Below are 23,366 nucleotides of genomic sequence, written 5' to 3'. Positions count from 1 at the left end.
ATTCTTATTCTTAACACTTGGAGGCCGCACGGCAGGGTGCAGTCCCCCCGCCGGCCGCTAGGGGGCAGCAGCGCGGCTGCTCCACCAACACACACTGACAGACGAAGATGTTTACGTGTTCCCACATCCGGTAGCGTTTCTACTCGACCGTCGCTAACGATTTAAACACCCTATCCGAAATTCAATACGACAGCGCCGGCCATGGTTAGCTTTTGAACCCCGAAATAATAGAGATGCCAGACAGGTAAATATTGTCAGGCGCGTTTGCTGTCCACGCCGGGCTCCGTATCGCGAGTTTTTCTTCCCCTCGCTCTTTTCTCGTAGGCTAACAGGAAGCTAACTAGCCGTGCGCTAGCAGCGGCTTTAGCAGCACGCAATTAAATTGAGTAAAACGGCGCCTGACCCGCATCTTGTGCCGTCTAAGATTAGATATCGAGATATCGAGTCATGGCCACTAGGCGTCTGACCGATGCCTTCTTGTTAATGCGGAACAATGCGATCCAAAACCGGCAGATTTTGGCTGAGCAAGTGAGTACATACGACCCCCGTCTGAGTACACGTAGCAATGCTGCGGTGAGTTGTCTGCATCGTTTTGACATTTTATTCTGTGTGTGTTTGCAAATAGCCAGTTTTATAAGTGCTCCAATCTAGCTAGATTAACTGCCGTGTTCGTTATTGTTTGTATTGAGGGATAGTTGTGTCTTGGTTTCACTTCCTGTCTGTCGTCCCTCCTCCGACAAATGTACCGGTGTGAGCCCAGGATGCGGGCTTTTCCTCGGGAGCGGCGACCGCTCGCCACTTCCACGCAAATCCACGCTCACGGTGCGGGTCGAGATGAACCCCAATTCGCCCTTTTCCAAATTGACAAAACGTCACTTTTCTGCCAGCTCTGCCGTGTGGCCTTCATCGTAATGTGATCCGCAGGCCAGTGGAGAAAGAAAGGAACAAACACGGAGCACGAAGTCACCCGATTCCACGCAGGCTTGCTGCCACGCAACGCAATAAGCAGTGTTTCTCAGTTTTGGAAGTACACGGCAAGACCGGTTTACCTTTTGGAAAGGGTTTTTGCAATGCAAACTAGGCCTTAAACCGACTTAGCGTTCCCCGCTAAAGCCAGGGTAGAAAACAGCCTTGCAAGAGAAAGTCTTTTGTTCTAAATCTAGACGTCCCAGAGATAAGTTGACGTCTCTATCAATGGGAACGATATTAATAAATAGATCTGGACAACAAAGTGAAGTCCTTTCTGTGGAAATGTCACACAGCTTTTCCTTAAGTGGCCCAAAACATCAATCGATCAGTCCGGCTCTTTTGTTGTTGCAAAGCAAGCAGGCGTTCAATGCCATGTTCAAAACACGAGTCCCATCACAGTCCCCAACATGTCCTCATAGATCAGCATCTATGATCGATTGCGGGGTTCTGTTATTTATATTAAAACACAAACTTGGGAATATGTTTCGAGGACGGATGTTTATCCTCGTGCACCGAAGCAGTGCTTGAATGGCAGCGCTTGATGATCGATGACTGCCTGTGGATCAGAAGCCACGCTCTTATGGGGCGCACTTTCATCTTAGAAATGCGCGGCGGCTGCCAAGGCGAGGCAGACGTGCATTTTGAGAACTTGTAATGACCACATTTCACGTGGCCTTCGTCTCTGTTCTGCCAACCAATATTACTCTCTCCCCGACAAAAACTAACTCCAGATAGGACGCCTGTCAACAGAGATGTTGTGCAGTCCCAACTCAAAATCACTGCAGTCGCTACAAAACATTAATAACAACGTTTTTCTGCGCCATACTTCGCGCAGGGCTTTCCAGCATCTCTATTCATAGTCTTACGAGTTACGTTGAGATTAACGATAATAGCCATAGGCTGTGGACACGTCGCTCCCATTTAAAGCGACATTATTTTCACCAGCGTGGTTTCTCCTGAGGTCAAGTCTGGACGGAGAATAACAGCCTCGGTGACGATACTCACGATCAGCTGCGACCGTTTGCGAGGCAACTGCAGCTCTTTTCACTGCGCCGGCTCCTCGGCAGACGTCCACGTCCACGTGCGCAGCGGGCAGGGTCTCTGCAGAACATACGTTTTGACAAACAGCTGCCTGAAATGTTTTTCTGCAAGATAAGACACGGCGTGACAATACGGAAATGTGACGGATGAGTCACTTTACTCGAAGCCGGCATCACCTACCGCCGACTCTCCACATCGAACAGACATATTTAGTCGCTGGAATACAGCCGTAATGTTTTAGCTTTCTCTGGAAAAGAAAAAAACAAAAAGAGCGTTAAGCGAATGCATAGAAATAATGATTTCTTTTCAACCAGTTCAGGCCAGATAGAACATTTAATCCGGTCCTGCTGTGATAATCTGCAGAAGCGCAAGCTGCAGAGATAACGACAAATTGCATTTGATTACTGTCGCGACAGAGTAACACAAGTGTGTGTGTCAGGGCTCGCGGACTGAACCTTCACACAGCGCCTCGTCTCCAAAAGGGTCAAACACATTCGCCATTTGACACGCTCCCCCCAATGTCTTTGTTGACCTTCGTTGTTCTTGTGTATTATTGTCTGGGTTTTGTATGTCGTGTCTTTTTCCCCCTAATTTATTGTTGAGAAATGTCCCCGCCCTCCCGTCAACGCCACCAGAACTTGTCGGCACATTAAATTTGGGATTATATTCAAGCTTTATTTCTGGGCGGGCGGGTATTCGTCCACCGACGAGACAACAACAATAAATCAGAGGGAACAAAATTTGATACTGATGTGTTTTTTTTATTTTGTCGCGACTTTTAAATCCGATAAGTTGCCACAGCCTGGCTTCATTCTGCGGTTCCGCAGTACTTTAGTGTTTTTCTATCTATGCGTGAATGCACTTCTGAACTAAAACAAGTTAGTTGTCATGGCAAATGTGCATTTAGTTTACTGAAAGTACTGCTAGTAATGCTTTAAACTAGCTGTCAATGTCATGGCTTCATGTAACACAGCTAGACATGTGGTTCAAATGTGTTAATGAATAGTAGATACACTTAAACTCTGAAAACGTTTGAAAATGTCCTGTTTGTCGGTCTCGGTGGGTTTTTGGGGTCTCATCTCCTGTAACTTGTCTTTCCCCTCCTCTTGGCCGTCTCTGTTGGATGGAACCCCGCGGCTATCGGGCAAAAACACCAGGAGCTGGATGAGGTACCGTTGTTTTGGCTTCCCGGTGGAACTTCACCGCCGGTCGAAAAAGACTCGCAACATGTCCGCCTCCGACCCGACTCGCCTGTTAACCCGACGTTGTGTTTTCAAGCTGGCCGACGACCGCATGGCGCTGGTGTCAGGAATTAGCCTGGATCCGGAGGCGGCCATCGGCGTCACCAAGAAGCTGCCTCCCAAATGGATCGAGGGCGTGGATGAGGTAAAGCCTGACACGTGGATCTCCTTCAGGAAGGTCTAGACAAGAGGATGGAAAGCAAAACGTGATTACCTCTGCTGATAAACGCCGAGACCAAAGCAGACGTTACTCCTCCTCGTCTGATAGGAACTCTCCAGATTCCCTTCAGGAAGAAATAAAACCAAAACAATCTTAGATAAGAGCCTTGCAGCTCAAGAGGTATCAGATTACACCGCGTGAGACTATAAACTGTAATACCTGTGTCATGCAGCGCTTGGGCCACGTAAAGTGTTTGCGCGTCTTGAACAGCCAAGCTTTAAGAATAAAGAACAACGTTATTTATCCCGAAGGAAATCGTTGTGCCGGAGTTACAAGAAAAACATAACAATAATCAATAGTGTCAATTGGACAAACAGCACGTCCGCCTTGCCTTTCTAGATCCAGTATGAGATCACGCGGGTGCGGCAGAAGATGAAAGAACTGGCCTCTCTCCACGACAAACACATGAATCGGCCCACGCTGGACGACAGCAGCGAGGAAGAGCACGCCATCGAGATCACGACGCAGGAGATCACGCAGGTACGACGCCGAGAGCGTCGTGCCTGACGGAGCATTTGGATATGAACTGTGATAGATACCAGATAGCGTCGGGCTGTGACGGTACACTGACATGCAGACATTCTTGGGGAAAAAACAAGATATCTAGAATGTTTTTCAAAAAAACAGAACAAACAGAACACAAAGCCCCTGTGCTGATGCCTGGTCAGTTTGAAATGCTTTTTGCCGCTAATCCTGGGGTTTGTGTCTCCTGCAGATGTTTCACCGGTGCCAGCGAGCGGTGACGGGCCTGCAGTCTCGCTGCGGTCACTGCACCGAGCAGGAGGAGAGGCTGCTGAGGAACGTGGTGTCGTCTCTGGCCCAGAGCCTGCAGGACCTCTCCACCAACTTCAGACACACACAGTCCAGCTACTTGAAACGTAAGGAGACCCACTCCCACTAAAAGCTGCCTTACGTCGCTCCGGAATTTACCGGCGTGTCGCAAAAGATGCGATGCTGCACGTTTTGTTAATCGCAGTCTGATATTCTGATTCTCGGGGCGACCTCGGACACCGAGTTGCACCGCGGATCGGAAAACGTTGAAGTCGATGGCTAACGCTATCGGCGCGCCGGATGTTTTTCCTTATTTTGGGAATGTCCGACATGTTTTCCAGGTATGAAGAATCGCGAGGAGCGGTCAAAGCACTTTTTTGACTCCGGGCCCTTGATGGAGGAGGATGAAGATTTAGCCATTTACGACAAGGTGGGCGGCCAGCGAAACCCGCCGGGATCGCGAATGCAAATGAAAAGCGGTCGGGATAATTTTTTGACCTTTCGCCTCGAATCGAGGTCGTTGAAAGTCTTGACTTCCCTGGACAGGGGTTCTCACACGACCAGCTGATGCTGGTGGAACAGAACACCGTCATGGTCGAAGAACGAGAGCGGGAGATCAGACAAATAGTGCAGTCCATCTCGGACCTGAACGAGATTTTCCGGGACTTGGCCGGGATGGTGGTGGAGCAGGTACGCGCCGCCGCCGCAAATGAAGTAGAAAGGGAGCCTCTCCGTTTTGCGCAACGCCGCATTCGTACGATCGCCCGGCGTTTTGACCCGACTGTGACTTTCCCTCCAGGGCACCGTCCTCGACAGGATCGACTTCAACGTGGAGCAGGCGTGCGTGAAAACAGAAGACGGGCTAAAACAACTGCAAAAGGTAAATACGTGCGATTGCGCGGCGCCGCCCGTCGCTGAATAGCAAAAGGCGTTAGCCCGTAGAGGCTAATGCTAATTCACCCGCAATAGGATTATATATAAACTAGTCACTTCTTTAAATTGAACTTTAACCGATTCAAATGTAAAGCAAATATTACTGAAATGCATAAAAATAAGTCCTCCCATTTATATTGCATTTCAGATTGATTTTATTTGTAATTCATTAAGCGGGTCGATCGGCCGACGCGTTATCAATGAAAAACGATGCTATCGGATGTAAATGTGCTGTATGAAGCCTCGCCTCGGGCGCCGCCTGGATTTTAACCTTTCAGGGAAGGCGTGGCTAAAGTCCTCGATCGGCCTACAGATCAAATGTACGATCCGATCCGGCCGGCGACAGACGTCCTCGCCGGCAACGACGAAAAGCATCTGACGTGGCTTTGTTTTTCTCGGCAGGCGGAGCATTATCAGAAGAAAAACAGAAAGATGCTGGTCATTCTCATCCTCTTCGTCATAGTCATCGTTCTAATTCTAATCCTGTTTGGAACAAAGTTTAAATAGTGCGTTCCCCGGAGCGGCGGCGTCTGTGTGGGTGTCTCCTCGTCAGTCTGTGTGGACTCGGCCACGGCTCCGCTCAAAACCAAGCCGACCGCCTTTCTCTCTGTCACACGCACGCGACTCGAAACGTCGGAGGAAAAGGCCGTTTGCAGCCGCGCTTTGAGCCGTCAAAGCACCGACGGACGACTTTCTGACGGTTCCGTCAAACCCGACCGCTTCCTATCAGAGGAAACGTACGACAAACGCGGGCTCGGCCACGTCCGCGTGCCGGCGGCCCGTTCTCCTTTTCACTTCTAAGTGCAAATTGTGTTTTGTGCGGCGGAACGCATCGTTTCTGTCCGATATCGCGGCGAGGAAGGCAACGCGCAGACCATCTGTCCCATCAGAGCAGTGCCGGTTCGGGAGACGATTCACCACCAAAAACTCTCCCTCCGTTTAAGGACCACTTTTGTTTTTTTTTGTGTTTTCTCAAGATATTCTTCCGCATCCAGCTGTTTGCCACAAGAGGCTTGAACGGTTCACATCCCCTGCGCTCGTCACGGAGTGTGTTTTTGTTTTGAAGAATTCGATTGTATTTATTTTCTTTTTTTGGTCCTCGCATAAAGTGCTACCTTTTCTTAAAGAGTAAATGGATAATAATGCAGTTTGCACATATTTGAGGCCCGGGTGAGACGGGTCGTTGTGTTATGGATGTAATACTACTGTCATCGGTGTGATGAAAAGAATTATTTATTTTTTATTAACTTCCATTAATTGAGATATTTACTGTGTATCGGGTGACGTGTATCTGTATTCTGATCCCAACAACCTGCCTGTCCACTGAGGAACAACTCCAACCATCACGCAGACGGCATTGTGGTTTTTTCTTTTTTAACTTCCAGATCGGACCGGTGTTTCAGTTTGCTCTTTTCTCGTACTGACGTCCCGTACATGTATGAGCCGAAACCACCCAGCTTCATGTGTCATTTCTGTACGCTACATTTTATACACTCACAGAATTGTGTCTGTCGTTGAAGTGAAACTGGAGCGGAAGAACCGATCATGTGTCGGTGGTACGCCGTGAGCCAGGTTGGGTTTTTTTTTTTAAATAAACTTGGAACATGAACAAGAGTTTTCCCTCTGCGGACTGAAACTCAAACCTTGTTTTCAAGTGCACTTCCTAGATATTTATGTAAAAATTCCTGGCGCGCCCTGTCTGTTCCTCACTAAGAGGCGCTTCGTTTTCTACGACTTCCTCCAGACGTTCCCTGCGGCCGACCGTCTTCACTGCGTCCATAAATCTTCTCCTCGGCCTTCCTCCAGGCTTCCTGCCCCGCAGTTCCAACCTCAGCATCTTTCTAACAAGATATTCACAATCTCTCCGCTGGACGCGTCCGACCATCTCAGTCTGGCCTCGGACCTTCTCTCCAAAACATCAAACGTGTGCGTTCCTTCCCACTAAATGTAGACAAAGCCGGGCCGTTCGTTAACCGAAAATCTCCACATTCCAGAGGGCCAGATTATCCGATGGGGGTCAAATGATGTCAAAAATGACAGGATATAAATAAGACTCAAAGACTGGTGATCCTGATCCTGGTTTCTGCTCATGTTTGTCTGGAATCCCTTGCGTTCCTCGCCCTGCTTTTAAAGACCCGCTCCATCCCGTGCCATCTGTATATTGATACCCACGCACAACCCATTACTCTAAAAATGATCGATATTAATGATTAAACGCGAGATCGCAGCGCAGGTGTCACTTCCGGAACCTGCGATGGAACAGTCCACGCGCGTCAACTGACCGGAAGTGTGCCAAAAACAACCATCACGGGGTGGGATTTATTTTACAAATAAATGATGGAGGGAGGGGGAGGGAGGGGGGCTCAAGCAATCTGTAACGTTTAAGTATCGACACCGATCGGTTTTATCCAATCGTACCATAATGGTATCGCCCATCACGACCTGGCCGGAAGTGGTGCGTCCCCACGTGTCCGTGCTAGCCACGTTGCTAGCCCGCCGCTAGCCCCGCCCCCAAAGTCCGACAATCCGCTACAAACACAAATAAAGTTCACGACCAAAGTCGACTTTCGTGTGCCGCCGCGAGAAAAGCTGTTATTGTTATTTTCATTTTATTTTTTGCGTGAATCCGTCCCCGGTCCCGTTCCAATGATCTCCCCGGGAGACGAGGACTCTCCGTTCCCCGCGGACGCGCGTCTCTTCGAGGACACGTTTTGCCAGGAGAGCGTCTTCAGGCTGCTGGGCCAGGAGGTCCAGGTCCAGCAGCGCTTCGGGGCCCAGCTCGGCGTGGCTGCACCGGTCTGGGACTCGGTGAGGGACCGCGGCCGCAACGACACCTGCCGGGCTCGGTTGTTTGCTCTAACGTGTGTGTGTGTGTGTGTGTGTGTGTGTAGGCGCTTAACTTGTGCCGGTTCCTGGAAGAGCGGCGTGTGGATTTGCGTGGGAGGCGTGTCATCGAGCTGGGTGCGGGGACCGGCGTGGTCGGGATAGCGGCCGCTCTGCGCGGTAGGTTTGTTGTTGTTGTTGTTGTTGTTGTTGTTGTTTTGAGGGGGCGGGGCTTAAAAGCCAGTTCTACAATAAACCAAGCCATGTTGTCTCCTCTCACTAACTTCTCTGCATCTCCTTTGTCCTCCTCCAGACCTGCACCGGTTTCCTATGTGCTCTCACCAAAACCTTCTTTAGTGGAGAAATACGGGTTTTTTTTTTTAAATCAAGTCATAGGTCTATGTTCCACAGATGCATCAACATCTCCTTTGGTCTTTTCCCTTCAGGGTCTCCACAGCCAATCCACCTTCTCCATCTCACCCTATTCTCTGGATCCTCCTCTCTCACACCAACTACCTTCATATCTTCTCTCACTACGTCCATAAATCTTCTCCTTGGTCTTCCTCCAGACCTCCTGCCTGGCAGCTCCAATTCCAGCATCCGTCTACCAATATATTCTCTATCCCTCCTCTGTCCATGACCTTCTCTGACCTTCTCTCCAAAACATCTACCATGTGTCGTCCCTCTGATGGACTCATTCCTGATCCTCTCCATCCTGGTCACTCCCAAAGAGAACCTCAACACCTTCATCTCTGCCTGCTGTCTTTTGGTCATTGTCAGTGTTTGAAGATCATCTCACCAGTGTCTCCTCCAGCTTTCCTGTCCTTCTGGCTGATGTTCTTCCATCTCTTGGTACCCCTGACACTTTTCTCCACCCATTCCAACCTGCTTGGACCGTCTCTTCACCTCTTCTCCACACTCTCCTACGCTCTGGACTGTTGACCCCAAGCACCCGAGATCCTCCAGCTTCTTGATCTCCACTCCCTGTAGCCTCACCGTTCCACCCGAGTTCATGTTCAACCAACAAAACCGGTCAAACCCAATTTTCGCACAAAAACAAAAAGCGTCCCCTTAGTTTTCCCCGTGCCAGGCTGGAATCTTCCCGCTCCGCCTTGCAAAATTCAAACGCAGGAATCCATATTGAGCGCGTTCGTCCGACCCCTTTCTTTTTCAGCCGACTAGAATGAAGATTCAAATATGGAGGAAGGAATCACGCGGCCGGCGTTGGACGGAACCGCCGCTCGTGACCCCGCCGTCCTTCCGCCCACGTATTCGCCACCTCTTCTCTCCAGAACATCCACGGCGTGGCCTCGCTCCCGAGCCGATCCGTCCTCTTCGGCCTCCCGTCGTCACGTGAACCCGGAGAACCCGAGGGGAACCACGGCCTCGGCCGTTCGGACCTTCCGGACGCCGATCGATGCGTCACAAAATCTGAACGCGTGGTCGTCGGCGGACTTTTTGCCGTTTAAGCAACTCTAAATCACAGAAAAGCCGCAGGTCCGGCGAAGGCGCGTCATCACGCCCGCTTCGGCCGGAGCGTGTACTTTGAACCCGAAGCCGCCGTTTTCACATCTCCAGAGCCGCCGTTGGTATTCCGCCGCGGCGTTCTCTTACCGCCGTGCGCTCCGCAGCCCCGCCGTGCCTCCGCCCGCTTCTTCAGCCCGAGCTCAGCCCTGAGGAGAAAACGTTGCACTGTCATCATCTCTCAAACACAAATGAATGAAACGTATCTTTGAATTTTAGGGGCGGCCGTGACCTTAACTGACCTCCCTCTGGTTCTTCCGCAACTTCAGAGCAACGTCTCTGCCAACGCGCCCGCCGCCGGCTGGCCTCACGCCCCGCCGGCCGTCCTCCCGCTGACCTGGGGCCGAGACCACCGCCGCTTCTCCTCGGACTGGGACCTGGTCCTCGGCGCCGATATCGTTTACCTCCCGGAGACGTATCCGCTGCTCCTGGAGACGCTGGTGCATTTATGCCGAGGCGACGCCCGGCTTTATCTGGCTTCCAAAATGCGAGAGGAGCACGGCACCCCGGGGTTCTTCGGAGATATCTTGCCCGGGAGGTTTGACGTGGAGCTGGTCGACCGCGACCGCAAGCAGAATATTAACATCTACCGAGCCTCTTTGAGAAACCAAGAGTAGCGGCGGGGATCTTAAAAAAGTGTTCCTTCGAGGATCAATCGTTTTTAATTTGACTAGTAATGGAAACGTTTCGTTAGCCAGAGCGATCAGAAGGAGCCACGCTCGCGCTCCTAGACGTCGGCACGTGCGCCGACGAGGAGGCGGCCGGAAAAAGCCGAGCCGAGTCTGAAAGAAACGCGGCCGCCGCTTCTGCCGCCGTCCCAACGCCCAAAGCCAGGAAGTGCCTTAAACCGGGCGGCGGCGTCTCGGACGATCGGCCGCGACGTTCGCAAATCCAAACCGCCTAAAGCCATTCGAAGGGAACGGGATTCACAAGGGAGTCCGACCCCAGACCCGGGGGGGACGGTTTTAACTAAATCCTATTTTGTTTACCTTTTTACAAAGTGCACGTGTTCTTCTGTGTCAAATCCAATAAAGCCAACTCATTTAATTCAGTCGTGGCGTTTGATTGCGAGTCCAGAGTGAATCTGAAAGGCCTGCGGGATCAAACCTGGGTCTGCAGGATGGAGCTGTGGGTTTGACCAGAACCCCCACATTTAAGTACAGTTATTCAATAAATCATTTAAACTGAATATTCCTGATATATGTCTTGTGAGAATCCAGGAAAATCTACAATACTGGAAACAGAAAGTTGTATATTATTGATTCATACAAATAAATGCTGGAATCAGAAGTTAGAGACCAGGATACCGAAGGTCTGAGAGAAACGAAGCTTTAAGTTTCTACTTCCTTTGCTTTCGGACGACGACCGGCTGAGCGTCGTCGTGCCAAAACTCTTCGACGTTGAAATCTTTCCTTTTTGAGAAACTTAGCGCTTCGCTATAAAAGCAGCACGTTTCAGCGACGGCAAGGACATTTTCTGCCGCTTTTTCTCGGCGTCTATATTTCGGTCGCATGACGGCGTGGCTTCGCTCGGCGTGGCTTCGCTCGGCGTGGCTCGCCAGAACCCGGCAGAGACGGTTTCAAGTCGGAACCAAAACAAAGATCATCCCCGGCGACTTTTCTGTTAACATCAACAGATTGCTCTCCGTCGGGCTTCATCCCCTCCCTCCTGCACTCTGCTGATGCACAGACTTTCTGTTCAGCAAAGGAAAGCCTGTTTGTTCCGCTGGAGAGTTTCAAAGAAAGGCCGACGAGCCGCCGCCGCCCGTCTGCCTCGTGCTTCAATTCAGACCATTAAACAACAGATCATTTCCACGCCGCGTCCGCTCGCCCTCACGCCCCCAACCGCCATCAGATTCACCGCTGGTTTTGAAAATATTATGGAAACGGCCGAGGTGAAAAACACCTTCCGTGCCAATTAGAAAAATATCATTTTCCAGTTTAAAAGAAGAAAAAGGAAATTGACATTTTATCAGTGAAAATTGCCTGACGCATGTTTCCATGAATCCTGAAACAACAAGGCCAGAGATTTGCAGCCAAAAGCTACCAGTGAGGCTCACACACACACACACACACACACACACACACTGAGAAACTGTTAAAACACATTTCATAACAATTTTTGCCCCAAATACAAGTTGGCATGATTTATTAAAATTGTAATAAATATGAAAAGCCTGATACGTTTTGGTTGAGTTTGTTAGTCAGAAGATCTTATTATTGAAAAAAAGATTGATATGAAACGTCGGATGCAACCTGTCGGCTGGACGAGGAGGATGACTTGACAGCAACTGGGAGGCGTGTGTGTGTGTGTGTGTGTGTGTGTGGGTGTGTGTGTGTGTGTGTGTGCGAGTGGGAGGGAGAATGAACCCCGGCGTCCTTTTAAAACAAGTGGTCCCGCCTGGACCTCAGTAGGTCTCATATCATCACATGAGCAGAGAGGACCACCTGGACCATCTGGACCACCTGGACCACCTGGACCACCTGGACTACCTGGACCATCTGGACCACCTGGACCACCTGGACCACCTGGACTACCTGGACTACCTGGACGCGTCCACTGAAGGTAGGCGTGGCCTTCACTTCCTGTCATTATTGGGACGGCGGCAAACATGTTTGAAACGGATGATTCGTGAATCCATCAAAACATGTCCTGCCTGTGTAACACGCTTGTTTTTCTATAAATATATATATGATAGACGCACACGTATGAAGGTTAAATATATGGTCCTTTTGCCTTCATGCCTCAGACCTGTGAATTAAAACAAATGATGGATTTCTGGCCTGGAAATCAGCTGTCTCCATATGCCAAATTTGGAACTTTGCCCGGCAGAAATTGCACACAGAAGTGAGTTTTAACCGCCTCTGCTTTGGAAGCCCTTTTCACGATAGCACACACACACACACGCACACACACACACACACACACACACCTATGGATTAATTTTCCGTGTGGATACTCACTCCCTTGTTTCCTTGCTCTTCTCCGCAGCTATCATGACCGGCATCAGTCCTGCCATTTTCCTCCGCCGTTCTATTACGACCAGCCGGATCCCGGCCGGGACTCCGGCTACTGGAGCGTCCCGGCGCCGAGGACCAGGGCGGCGCCGCAGGACTACGCCAACTGGACCGACCCCGAGATGACGGCCGGCGCTCCCGCTCACTTCCCTTTCGTGCTGGATCGCCACTCTCAGCGGCGCCGCGATCCGGGGGCGTCGGAGCCCCAGGAGGCCCGGGACAGAGAGTGGACGGCGGCGAGGGAGTACGAGCGCGGCTTCCTGAGGGACGGCTGGCGGCGCGGGTGGGAGCCGTGCACGCCGCCGCGCTACAACAGGGAACTTTGCAAGAGGAGCGACAGCAGCTACCGAGAGCTGGAAGCCTGGGCGGCCCGTTACAGCCACTCCCTGCCCAGGAGGAGACGCATGGAGGCGGAGCTGAGAGGGGCCTCCCAGGGGCTCCTGGAGGCCAGCGGGGACGCCGGCACCGGGCCGGAGCGGAGCCGGTATCCCCCGCCCGCCCCCGAACCCGCCAGAGACAAGACGGGCTACCAGAGGAGGGGGTTCAGCCAGCCGCCGGGCTACATCGCACCTCCTCCCTATAACAGTCCTCATAAAAGTTCACCTGCACCGCCGCCGCCGCCGCCGCAGAGCCACTTCAGCTGGGAGCTAAACAGCAAGAGCCGCTCCTCCGCGCCGCCGCCGCCGCCGCCAGCGGGAAAGCTGCCGGCCTCCGTGGATCCTCAGGACGGAGGCGAGAGGGAGAAAGACCTCCAGGCACAAGCAGAAAGTCAGAAAACCATCTCGGAGCCCGAGAGACCGGAAGCAGGCGGCGTAACGGAGGAACTGGAGAAAAGGCATGGCGAGCGGCAGGGAGCGTCCTCAGGAGCGTCCTCAGGAACGTCCTCAGGAACGTCCTCAGGAACGTCCTCAGGAGCACAGAGGTCAAATGTGAAGCGGGAGGCGTCCTCAAAAGTCATCGAGGGGAGGAAGTTCAGACTGAACAAGAAGACCGGGGGGATGACCGTCTTCTGCTTGGTGTCTAGAATAGCGGGCGTGTCAGGAAGCCCGTCGCTGCCCATCTGCAACCAAACAGACGTTTGGAGCTCGGAGCCGCGAGGAGCTTCTTCCCTCGCCGACGTCCAGCGAACGGCCAAGCTCGCGGACGAAGTGGATTACGGGCCTCCTGCTCCGGCAGAAACATCTCACGTGTCCGTTCCATCTGGTCCCAGAAGCTCCAAAGACCGACCGGCAGAAAAAGCGGCCGCTCCGCCACGTCTTGTCGAGAATCCGTTAAACGGCGTCGACACTCCCGATTCCCCCGGGAAAGCAAACGGCGGCGATGCCGGGCTTCTGCCGGAGAGACCGGCGGCTCGGTCCACGCCGCCGCCTCCGCCTCCGCCCAAATATCCCCTGTGGAGGGAGCCGAGCTTCTCCGGCAGAGCCGGGCCGGAGAGTCCGTCCGACGGGGTCCGGAGAGCGCGGGACGGCGAGGAGGACGGGCTCCCGCTCGTGGATACCACCTGCGTCGTGGTGAAGATGGAACTGATTCCTTCGCCGCAGAAGGAGCGCGTTCACTTTTTGGACTCCGAGGAAAACGCAGAGCTCAGTCGTCCCGTCGACGGCGTCCGATCGGTCGGCCCGCCGGACCGAAGCGCGGCGGCGGAGCGAGAAACGGAAACGGAGTCCTCGCGAACCGGCCTCGCGGAGGAGCCGCAGGGACGGATCCGTTTGGCGGCTCCTGAGCGGGAGGCCGTCGAGGAACGAGCTCAAAGAATCCTCGGCATCTCCCTGCAGGAGGGGGACGCCGGGCAGCAACCAGAAGACGCCGAATCCATCCTCGAAGCCGGTGCCGGAGACGAGGAAGACCGGATCCATCCTGCTCCGGAGACACGCCATCGAAGCGTGGACGGCGAGAAGGTCTTCAGAGAACGAGAGGACCAGGAGCGGCCCGAGAATCCGACGGAGGGAAATGAGGATTTGGGGGGAAATGACTCTCCCGCACCTCCAGCAGAGGCGTCAGATGGTCCGAGGGAATCCGAGATCCAACCTGCGCCGGGAGTCGATCCGAGTTCGGAGCCGCCGCCCGAATCCGCTCCCGATGAGAACGGCCTCTCGGACCCGATCTCAACCCCCGAGCCTCCGGACGGCGAAGACCCCGATCCCGGCCCGACGGGGACTTCCACTATCCCGGAGGACGGTCCCGGTCCTGAATCGGGAGAACCGGATCGGTCCCGGGCGCCGTCCCCTCCCTGCGAGACCCCGCCTCCCGTTACCCCTGGATCTACTGGACCCTCCTCATCTCACCCTCCTCGCCATTCCATGTCTGAGCTTACAGAGGCCGCGCCAGTTTCCGGCCCGCCCGCCCGAGAAGAACCGCCGGCGGAAGCGACACGAGACGAGACGGGCGACGCCGTGGAAGACGAGGGCGGAGAACCGGTGCTCGACGAGTCTGAACCCGAAGGTACCGAGGACGACGAGTCCAGAGGAGAGGATCGGCGAGCGGTCGAAGAGGCGAGCGAGCGATCGGAGGAGGAAACGCCGGAAATATCCAAACAGAGTCCAGAGGAGTCGAGTCTTTCAGAGGAGGACGATCCTCCACGCCGCCGACCGGAGACGACCTGCGGTGACGCAGAAAGCGATTTGAGCGTTGAGGAACACGCTGACGCAGAGGGTGAGGATCTCCGTGAGGTTCTGGAACGGACGCTCGCCACACCTGAAGAGAACACGGCGGGCGGTCGAGCTGAAACGGAGGCCGAGGTTTTATCCGGACGGGACGGCGGCGAGACGGGACCATCTCCCTGCGCGACAGACCAGGATATGGGATCCTGCCACCGAGGAAACGAAGACGCCGCATCACCGGCGCCGCAAACAACGGCTGAAGAAACCGGCGGAGACGCCGAAACCCGAGTGCGGGCTGACCTTCAATCCCGGCTGCAGGAAGAGAACGCCGAGTTCGCTCCTCCACCGGAAACCTCCTCGGCTCCGGATCTTTCCGCCGAAGCCCCCGGCCTCCGGGAAGCTCTTCCCCCTCCGCCTCCTCCCGCTCCATCCTCCCCCTCCGAGCCGGTGACCCCTCCTTCTCCGGCGCCCCCTCCGAAGGGCGGCGAGGGTGATTCCCCCGACCCGGCCCTCCCGGACGAGCACCAGTACCCCAAGTCCTTGTGGGACGCGGTGAACCGCATCAGGAAACACACGGCGCCCGACTCGGAGAACGAAGAGGAGGAGGTGAACGAGCCGTGGGACCCCGAGAGCGCGGGAGACGACGCGGCGGCGGCGGCGGCGGCGGCGGCGGCGGCGGACGACAACGGCCACCGGAAAACTCCTGGTTACAGTGCGGCGGCGGCGGAGAAGGAAGCAGGAGACGGAGCGGGAGGACGGGAGGTTTCGGAGGAAGGATCGGTCCGGAAGGATTCGGGTCCTGAGCTGCCCAACGGACTGACGGCCGAGGAGGACACGCTGTCCTGCAGCAGCACCAGCAGCCACGACTCCGGAGAAACCGTTATTGTTGCGGACGAGGACGAGGACGAGGAGGAGGAGGAGGAGGAGGCCGATGGGACGGGAGGCGAGGCGGACGCCACAGGGGAGAGTCAGAGTCAGGAGGCAGAAAGAAATACCACGGCGGACGAAGGTCGCGACCCCGGGGAGACGACGGAGGGGAATCAGAGAGACCGGCAGGAGGAGCCGGAGCCAGACGAAGAGGACGATACGCTCGCGAAGGAAACCACGGGCTGAGGAAGAAGTAGAAGTCCAGAAGCGTACGAGGGTGCGGGAACAGATGAACCGGTCAATGCTTTCCAAAAAAAAATCAAAAAAGTTTAGATTTTAAACCTCATTTTCTCTCCTTCCAATTCCAACACTCATCTACGCCGGTCTGGACCGACACGGAAAGAGATTCTGACAAGACCGTTTCCCCAGAGCATGACAGTCACACTAAAGTTGACCTTTAACCCTTTTGATATTAAAGACCTTCATATTAAAGATCTAACGGGCGTCTGTGTGAATTCTTTGAAGGTGTGAGCAGGTTAAAGCCCTTCGAGCAGCTCGACCCTGCTTACATCTGCGCGTCTTCACTCTAATGGTGCTACAACGGCACAGAAAACAACATTTTAACCACGGCGGACCATTATTCTTATGCTATTAAGCTGTTTTCCACTGCAGATTGATGAACTTACTATCCTTCTAAAATTCAAAACTTCACTCACCAACAAACTAGCAATCTTGAAAAAAATCTTGTGCGCGCAACATTGAAAAAAAATCATTTAGATCAGTGCTTTGTTTTAAAAGTATAGATGGTTCTGTGGTCAAAATGGCAGCTGGAGCTCAGACGGTTTCCAAAACAACCCCCATCCTTTCCAAGAGTGCTTTTCAACATGAAGAACCGGGTCAACGCGAAGAGCACGACAGGAAATACAGACGAACGGACGCCACAGAGAGACACGAGCCCGAGAAGCTCCCCGACACGTGACGCCGAGCATAACCAGGAGACGGAACTAGAACCGGATGGGACCGGCGGACCAGAAGAAGCGAGACCCAGCAGATGGAAGCAGAAACAGCGATACGGGCGACGACAACATTAGCGAAACTAGGCTAGCGAGAGGCTAAAGTGATGGATCCAGGACGGGTTTCATCTCGCAGAGACAAAACCGTGAGGACGTCAGACGCCCGACGTCTCCGGAGACGCCAACGAGAAGGCGTTCGACCGGCTGAGCTGGAGGTTCTTATACAAAACTCTCCAGGGATTCGCTTTTTGTACAGAATTTATGAAAGTAATTAGTTAGCCGGCAACGATGAACGGGAAATAACACAAAACCGCAGCGTACGTGCACGACGTTTGAATCTATGGAAACAAACTTGCTCATTCACTCTCTGGACTATTCAAACTTTTAGAAAATATGCAGGATAAAAACAAAAGGTTCAGAAAACCCACATTTTAAACACAAAATGATAATTCCATCTTAAACAGGACATATGCGTGGGTTGGACACCTAAAAACGTCTCCGCAGCGGCAAAGACAACCCGTGGTCGGCTTCTTTCCAAGAGCAAACTCCATCTACACAGATAAACTCCAAGCCTTCCGGCAGCTTTACAAGGGTGGAGAAAAGGGCTCGTCTCTTCCCGGCGCTCAAAAAGCAAGTCCCTCGATGGGATGACGTCGTCTCCGGGTTCACAGGGAAATAAACATCACAACTCCCGACAGAAAGGAGCTACGGCTCCGCCTGATTCAAAGGGTTATTTTCTCCTCGGCTCAAACCGGCGGTAAATCCACCCTGTGAGGTGGAAGGACAGCGAAGGGCCGCTCAGGAGGAGCCTCCAGTCCTGCCGGTGCAGGTAAAATGTGTGAGGAGATCTTCCGTGCTGACCCTGAAAGATCTGGACTGAACCGGAGCTTCAGAATGAAGGTCATTTTAAAATGGCAGTTTATTATCGCAGCTTTCAGTGGAAAAGCAGCGGCTCACGGACACGGAAGTGTGATCGGATTGTTTGTAAACCCTAAACAGAAAGCTGCTTTGACAGGAGACACAAAGAGCTGCAGAATGTGGGAACCAGGACGCCGACGCCTGGAAGATTTCATATGAAAATACAACTTTTCCACAGGACGTTTCGGTAAATCCCTATTCGAGGTTCTGATAGCGGCTGTCAGGAAAGCCGCTGCCGAGCACAGCCGGCGTCCCGACGAGAGGAACGACTGGACATCGCTAGAGAAATAGAGGTCGAGGAAAAGATCGCTCTCTGGGTTTGCAAACGGAAACGGTTTCAACGTGTCTTTACAAGCTTGTATGTCACATTTTTTTTCCGTTCCGTGTTAGTTTCGTTTTTCCTGAAACGATGCTTATTCTTGTTATTTTCTTTCCTACGGCTACAAAAACTGCACGCGTTTTACAATCACAGCAATTGAAAGGCTCATTTAAACGTAACGTCACTCACGTGCTGTGTAATCTTATCCACACTGGTGACAAAGACAATAAAACAGTTGCATCAAAGCAGCATATATCTATACACACACACACACACACACACACACGTGTCTCGGACAAGGAATCAGACGCCAAGTTGATTTTGTTGTACAAATATAATTCCAAAGGCTGCGGACAGAAACGGATGTGGAGGAAGTGACAGGTCTAAAAAGGAAGACGGGGGGGGAAAGTTCACACGAGGAACCGCAATGTTCTTCACACGCCGTAAAGCCAACCGTAGCAAGAATACAGTCGGAGTGCTTTTTCGCAAACCACCCGCCACGCGTTCGGAGGTTGTCAGCCGGGCCGCGGGGCTCGGCGCCCCGGAGCCGCCCCGGAGCCGCCCCGGACACGGCGCGGCGGCCGGACGAGCGCAAAACACTGCTATATCCGCCGGGTCATTTCCTAGCGTGGAATCGGACTTGGTTTGTAATGGATGGTGCGCTTGTGAAGACGCCTTCTTCTGGAGAGCGGCAAGCGTCCTTCCACCGCAGGAATGACCTGACGGCAACATGAATGAACCTTGTGTTCCCCCAAACCAAATAGTAAACTATTATTAGAAAATTCAATCTGGTAAAGTCTACTTTCTTCTTGTTTGTGCACAAGTATTTCTGCTGGCGTGACGGCCACGGCGTCACCTGGCGATTCCCGCCTCCGGAGAGACGAGGGCGGCGGCGGAGTCGCGGGGTGTCAAAGCTCGTCGTGGGGCAGTTTCAGGGCGTGATCGCAGAGGTCTGAGGGACAGAGGACAGCAGATGAACGGCGGCTCTGCGGGACATGGGGATCGGCGTACGGTCGAATACGCACCCGTCCTCTTGCTGCACAGCTTGTCTTTAACGTTGTCCGTTTCGTGAGCGAAGAATTCGATGATTTCATCTTCGTGCTGCTCGACGATGGTTTCGCACTGGCGGACGTGAACGCGAGTCAAGACGGGTTCGGGGAGTCGGAGCGGCGGCGGGAAAGAATAAGCGAGGAAACGACAGTGCGGGTTTTTTGGGGTTCATTTTGGAGATCATTTTCAAGGACAGTCACCTTCGCGATTCAAAAGCAGACTGTTTTACTCTGCAACCGACGCCTGGCGTCAAATCACCTTGAAACGTACAACACTAGCAAAGGATTACCGTACTTTCCGGACGATAAGCCGCGACTTTTTTCACGTCAACGACGATGCGGCTAATATATGGACTTTGGGAGGGGGACGCTAACGAGCGACACGCCGCTAAAACGTTTATCCTCGTCACATCGGACCGATGAAATGACCTGGAAATTCTGAGTCTGTTCAACTCCGACATCGAAGAAGACGACTTTGACGGTTTTAGTGCGCAGAAGGAAGCCCGAGATAGCGATCGGCTAGCCGGTGCGGCTTATATTGAGGTGCGGCCAATAGTCCGGAAATGCCGGTACTTTAAACAGAGCATGGGACGACTGGCGCTGATGCTGCCGGCTACTTTGGATTGTAGGAAAGACTGCAATGCAGGGCTGTCAAACTCATTTCTCATGACGGCCACATACGGCCTAGGTAGATGCCAAGTGGGCCGGACCGTTAAAATAATGGCATACTCAGCAATAAATAACCGAAATATCATGTCTTTCCTCTGTTTTGGTGTAAAGAAGTACAAGAACATGAGGAAAATCTTGGAATTTCATGTACAATCCCTTTACAAAACATTTCATGAAACACCTCATATTTCCTTAGACAAAAGTGCAATTTACTTTTATCATTCACATGTTTGCATTGCAATCATGTGATCATGAGATCCCACTGATCGTACAAAGGCACAAAACTTTAACAAGTAATTGGTATTGAAAAATACAGTAATGCACTTTAAGATTAAATGACACTTTTAAATAAAGGGATTTTTAAATCATTTCCACATGTGGATATAAAATCTGAATTGAATCCCTGCCTACACCTTACAAACTAAAAAGGGTGCTCTTAAATGTGTAAGGATTGGAGTATTCACCTGTCCTGTAAATGTGTAAACTTCATCCATGAAACATGCAAACACACACAATACACACTGAAAATGTATGGAGTTGCATGAACAGTAGAATTCCAACATATTCTTTAGTAGTGAAGCTGGTGACTAACATTAAATTGTACTTTTTCGCTAGCAATTAGCTCGCTGGCTTTTACTGCTGCATCACTGATTTCTCAGCTATGGGTGAAAGTGGACGCTGTTTCCTCAGACCTGCCAGCGATTGGTTGATCTTATCTCTTCTCAGTTTCTTTGCAAGATGTCATATTTTTCACTGTGATGAGTCTCGTAGTGGCGCCGAATATTATATTCTTTAAATACTGAAACTTGTTGCAAACACACCAAGTACAAAGGTTTCCCGTGCGTCTCCGTAAATAAATAGGACGTAGTCCGTTTTTCTTTGAAAACTCTACACTCTTTAACTACTTTTCTCTATTTTGATAACGACATTTTGTCTAATGAGGGCGTAGCAGGAGGTGGAGAACGGGGTGGAAATAACGTCATAACAAGCTGCAGGTGGTGCATTGATACCGTCTGCTGATTGGTCCGTCTCAGTGATGCGGATTGCCGTCTACTCTGACCAAAATAGTGCGCCCCCGAGCGGAAAATTCTCAAATTGCACTTAAAAAAAATAAATCCTTGTCTTTTATGCATTTTTTCCCTTTCAAAATTATCCTGCGGTCCTGGTCGAACCCCTTTGCGGGCCGTATGTTTGACACCCCTGCTGTAATGGTAATAATAATAATAATAATTAGCAATTTCTTTCCAGCCTTGTCACAGCAACACAACATCACACAGCTGCATCTTCTACTCACCGCAAATTTTAAACTAGCCGTAACTCTGGAGTCCAGCGCCGCCTCCGAGAGGTCCATGGCCTCGCCGCTTCGGGATCTGATCCGGACGTAGGTCTTCCTGTCCGTGCCGGAGTCCACGCGCTCGCCGTAGTCCGCCATCCTCTCGCACACGCTCTCCATCAGCTCCAGGAGGTTCCCCTCCGAGCGCGCCAGCGGAACCTGGTTCCGCCAAACACCGTGAAAACATGGAGAAGCAGACGAGACAACCGCTTTCTTACTGAACCTGGTTTGTAGAAAAGTATGCATTGATATTTGGTTCTCTCAGCTTCGGGCACCAAATCTACGTCCACAACGGAGCAGATTCTGTTGCGTCCAAGGCAACGGCTTTCTTAGAGACCTCCTTGTTTCCTATTTCACAGATACAATGCAAAGCCGGGGCAAACGACCACACGCATTTACACCTGATGACCCTTTATTTAGGTTTTGACCTTTGTGAGGAGGACAGGTGAGCCCCAAACGCTGCCAAGTCGACCAGAAACAAAGTTTTGCGCGTCAAGGAGAAAGCGGAGGGGAGAAACCTCTCTGATGGACTGGCTGCCGTCCGGGTTGATCCGGAAAGATCCCGTCTGGATCATCTTCTTTGGATCGATCTGGGAGATGGCCCAGTCCATCTCATCCACCAGAGCCCTGCAGGCTGTGGGATGGAGGACACACACACACACACACACACACACACACACACACACACACACACACACACACACACACACACAGGTGAGCAGGCTCCAGTGCTGCTGGTGTTGCTGTGAGGAGGAAACACGGACCTCCACAGCGGACGTCCTGGCCCTGCCTGGCCGCCTGGCAGCAGCTCAGGAGCAGCCACAGCATCACACACGGCGGGAGCAGGAGACACACTTCCCTCATGTTGGATCTGAAAGGCAGATATTGGGAAACACACACACACACACACAAGTGAATGAGTATGGGGAGAAGTTAGCATGCTAGCACACAACAAAACGACATGCTAACTTCCGAGCATGCTAACGCGCCCGCGTCCCGCACCGCCGGTAAACAAAGGAGCGACGGAAGAAGCGGCCGCTGCGGCAGCTTTTCATTCAAACGTACCGGTTTTTGCTGGAGAATCCAGAAGCGTCGTCCTGCTCGGGCGTCCTGTCACTCGGCTACGTGTGGTGACGTCGCACCCGGGCAGCGCGGCCCCGGGGCGGAACAGCGCCCCCTGGTGGACGGGAGGTTCGGACAGCGCCCCCTAGCGGACGGGAGGACGCACAGCGGCTGAGCGGAGACGGGCTACCTTGGGTTTCGTCGTTTCGCCACCAAACACTTAGAAAAGACTTTTCAAAGCGGTGGCGAGAGGCTCTTAAATTCTGATGGATCATCAAGTCAGAGCACAGCCACCTCTCTGACCTAGACACCTCCATACATGCACAGGTCCATGCAGCCTCGGGGGCCGAGGTCAGCAGAACCCCACGCTCTCTCTGCAGAACATCTGAGAACTTTGCCATCCACTTGCACTTTGTGACTCTGCACACTCCATGCTGAGCTCCGCTGTCCGGATGTCAAGAGGCACTTCTTCGACTTGCACTCCGAACCGCATCTTTTGCACGTCCAATCCTGTCCTCATTATTTGTTGCGTTGTCCTTATTAATTTTTCTTTCTTTGCAATTTGATCGTGATAAACAACAATGAGGTTCTCCCCACTCGTCCTCTCTCCGCGCAGCTGCTGCAGCCAACAGGTGAATGTAATGCTAATCAATCAATCAATCAATCAATCACCCCTCTTGGACCCCCGTCCCTCCTGACCGGCGTGAAAGGCATCAAACTGTGGACCATCTTAGCGTACAGTCTAAGTACTGGGTTTCACAGGCGTCCATGTTTGATTTGGCTGTGCGTCCGGTTACCTCACCTCATTACTTCTTTCAGGAACATCGTAGCACCAGAACCGGCCAGCCGTTAGCACAGCTGTTGTTATCAGTATGAACATGTTTGTGTCCGTCCCTCCCGAACCTTCATCCCATCCATGTCTGTATCACACTCTTTGTTTTCTATCTCCATCCTCCTCTCTTTTGACCGCCGCCTGAGATCAATCTGTCCAAGGTGT

General features: G+C 52.5%; 4 protein-coding genes across 7 annotated transcripts; 3 read left to right on the top strand and 1 right to left on the bottom strand.

The window, feature by feature from the left end:
• The first annotated feature begins 123 nt into the window (after positions 1–123).
• stx16 (syntaxin 16) lies at positions 124–6,802 on the top strand. 2 transcript variants are annotated; one of them, XM_086168973.1, is made up of 9 exons: positions 124–573; positions 3,168–3,179; positions 3,289–3,396; positions 3,811–3,951; positions 4,187–4,349; positions 4,584–4,672; positions 4,789–4,932; positions 5,042–5,122; positions 5,578–6,802. In XM_086168973.1, the coding sequence occupies exons 1-9, from the start codon at positions 448–450 to the stop codon at positions 5,680–5,682; spliced, it is 969 nt and encodes a 322-aa protein (XP_086025099.1). In that variant the 5' UTR covers positions 124–447; the 3' UTR covers positions 5,683–6,802. The 2 variants fall into 2 exon arrangements, with proteins under 2 accessions (XP_086025099.1, XP_086025100.1); XM_086168974.1 differs by lacking the exon at positions 3,168–3,179 and having other exon boundaries at positions 124–528; positions 5,578–6,801.
• An 836-nt stretch (positions 6,803–7,638) lies between these two features.
• On the top strand, positions 7,639–10,569 carry LOC147221827 (EEF1A lysine methyltransferase 3-like). Of its 2 annotated transcripts, none has more exons than XM_086168699.1 (3): positions 7,639–7,983; positions 8,067–8,178; positions 9,742–10,569. In XM_086168699.1, exons 1-3 carry the CDS (start codon positions 7,822–7,824, stop codon positions 10,137–10,139), a joined length of 672 nt encoding a protein of 223 aa, XP_086024825.1. In that variant the 5' UTR covers positions 7,639–7,821; the 3' UTR covers positions 10,140–10,569. The 2 variants fall into 2 exon arrangements, 1 of the variants encoding a protein (XP_086024825.1); XR_015107797.1 differs by having other exon boundaries at positions 7,960–7,983; positions 8,445–9,881.
• Positions 10,570–12,004: 1,435 nt separating this feature from the next.
• On the top strand, positions 12,005–16,484 carry LOC147221826 (uncharacterized). Its single transcript, XM_086168400.1, has 3 exons — positions 12,005–12,087; positions 12,272–12,369; positions 12,514–16,484. Exons 2-3 carry the CDS (start codon positions 12,290–12,292, stop codon positions 16,250–16,252), a joined length of 3,819 nt encoding a protein of 1,272 aa, XP_086024526.1. The 5' UTR covers positions 12,005–12,087; positions 12,272–12,289; the 3' UTR covers positions 16,253–16,484.
• A 2,087-nt stretch (positions 16,485–18,571) lies between these two features.
• Positions 18,572–22,448, bottom strand: cnpy2 (canopy FGF signaling regulator 2). Of its 2 annotated transcripts, XM_086168700.1 has the most exons (6): positions 22,373–22,448; positions 22,072–22,178; positions 21,826–21,941; positions 21,269–21,466; positions 19,282–19,378; positions 18,572–19,208 (listed from the first exon to the last, which is right to left on the bottom strand). In XM_086168700.1, the coding sequence occupies exons 2-6, from the start codon at positions 22,169–22,171 to the stop codon at positions 19,165–19,167; spliced, it is 555 nt and encodes a 184-aa protein (XP_086024826.1). In that variant the 5' UTR covers positions 22,172–22,178; positions 22,373–22,448; the 3' UTR covers positions 18,572–19,164. The 2 variants fall into 2 exon arrangements, with proteins under 2 accessions (XP_086024826.1, XP_086024827.1); XM_086168701.1 differs by lacking the exons at positions 18,572–19,208; positions 19,282–19,378 and adding an exon at positions 19,478–21,177.
• Positions 22,449–23,366: the final 918 nt, after the last annotated feature.

This window comes from Fistularia commersonii, chromosome 21, assembly GCF_037954325.1.
Source record: "Fistularia commersonii isolate RoL2024-O1a breed Wild chromosome 21, RoL_Fcom_v1.0, whole genome shotgun sequence".
NCBI lineage: Eukaryota > Metazoa > Chordata > Actinopteri > Syngnathiformes > Fistulariidae > Fistularia > Fistularia commersonii.
The sequence above is the reverse complement of the archived record's forward strand: the minus strand, read 5'-3'. Positions and strand labels throughout refer to the sequence as shown.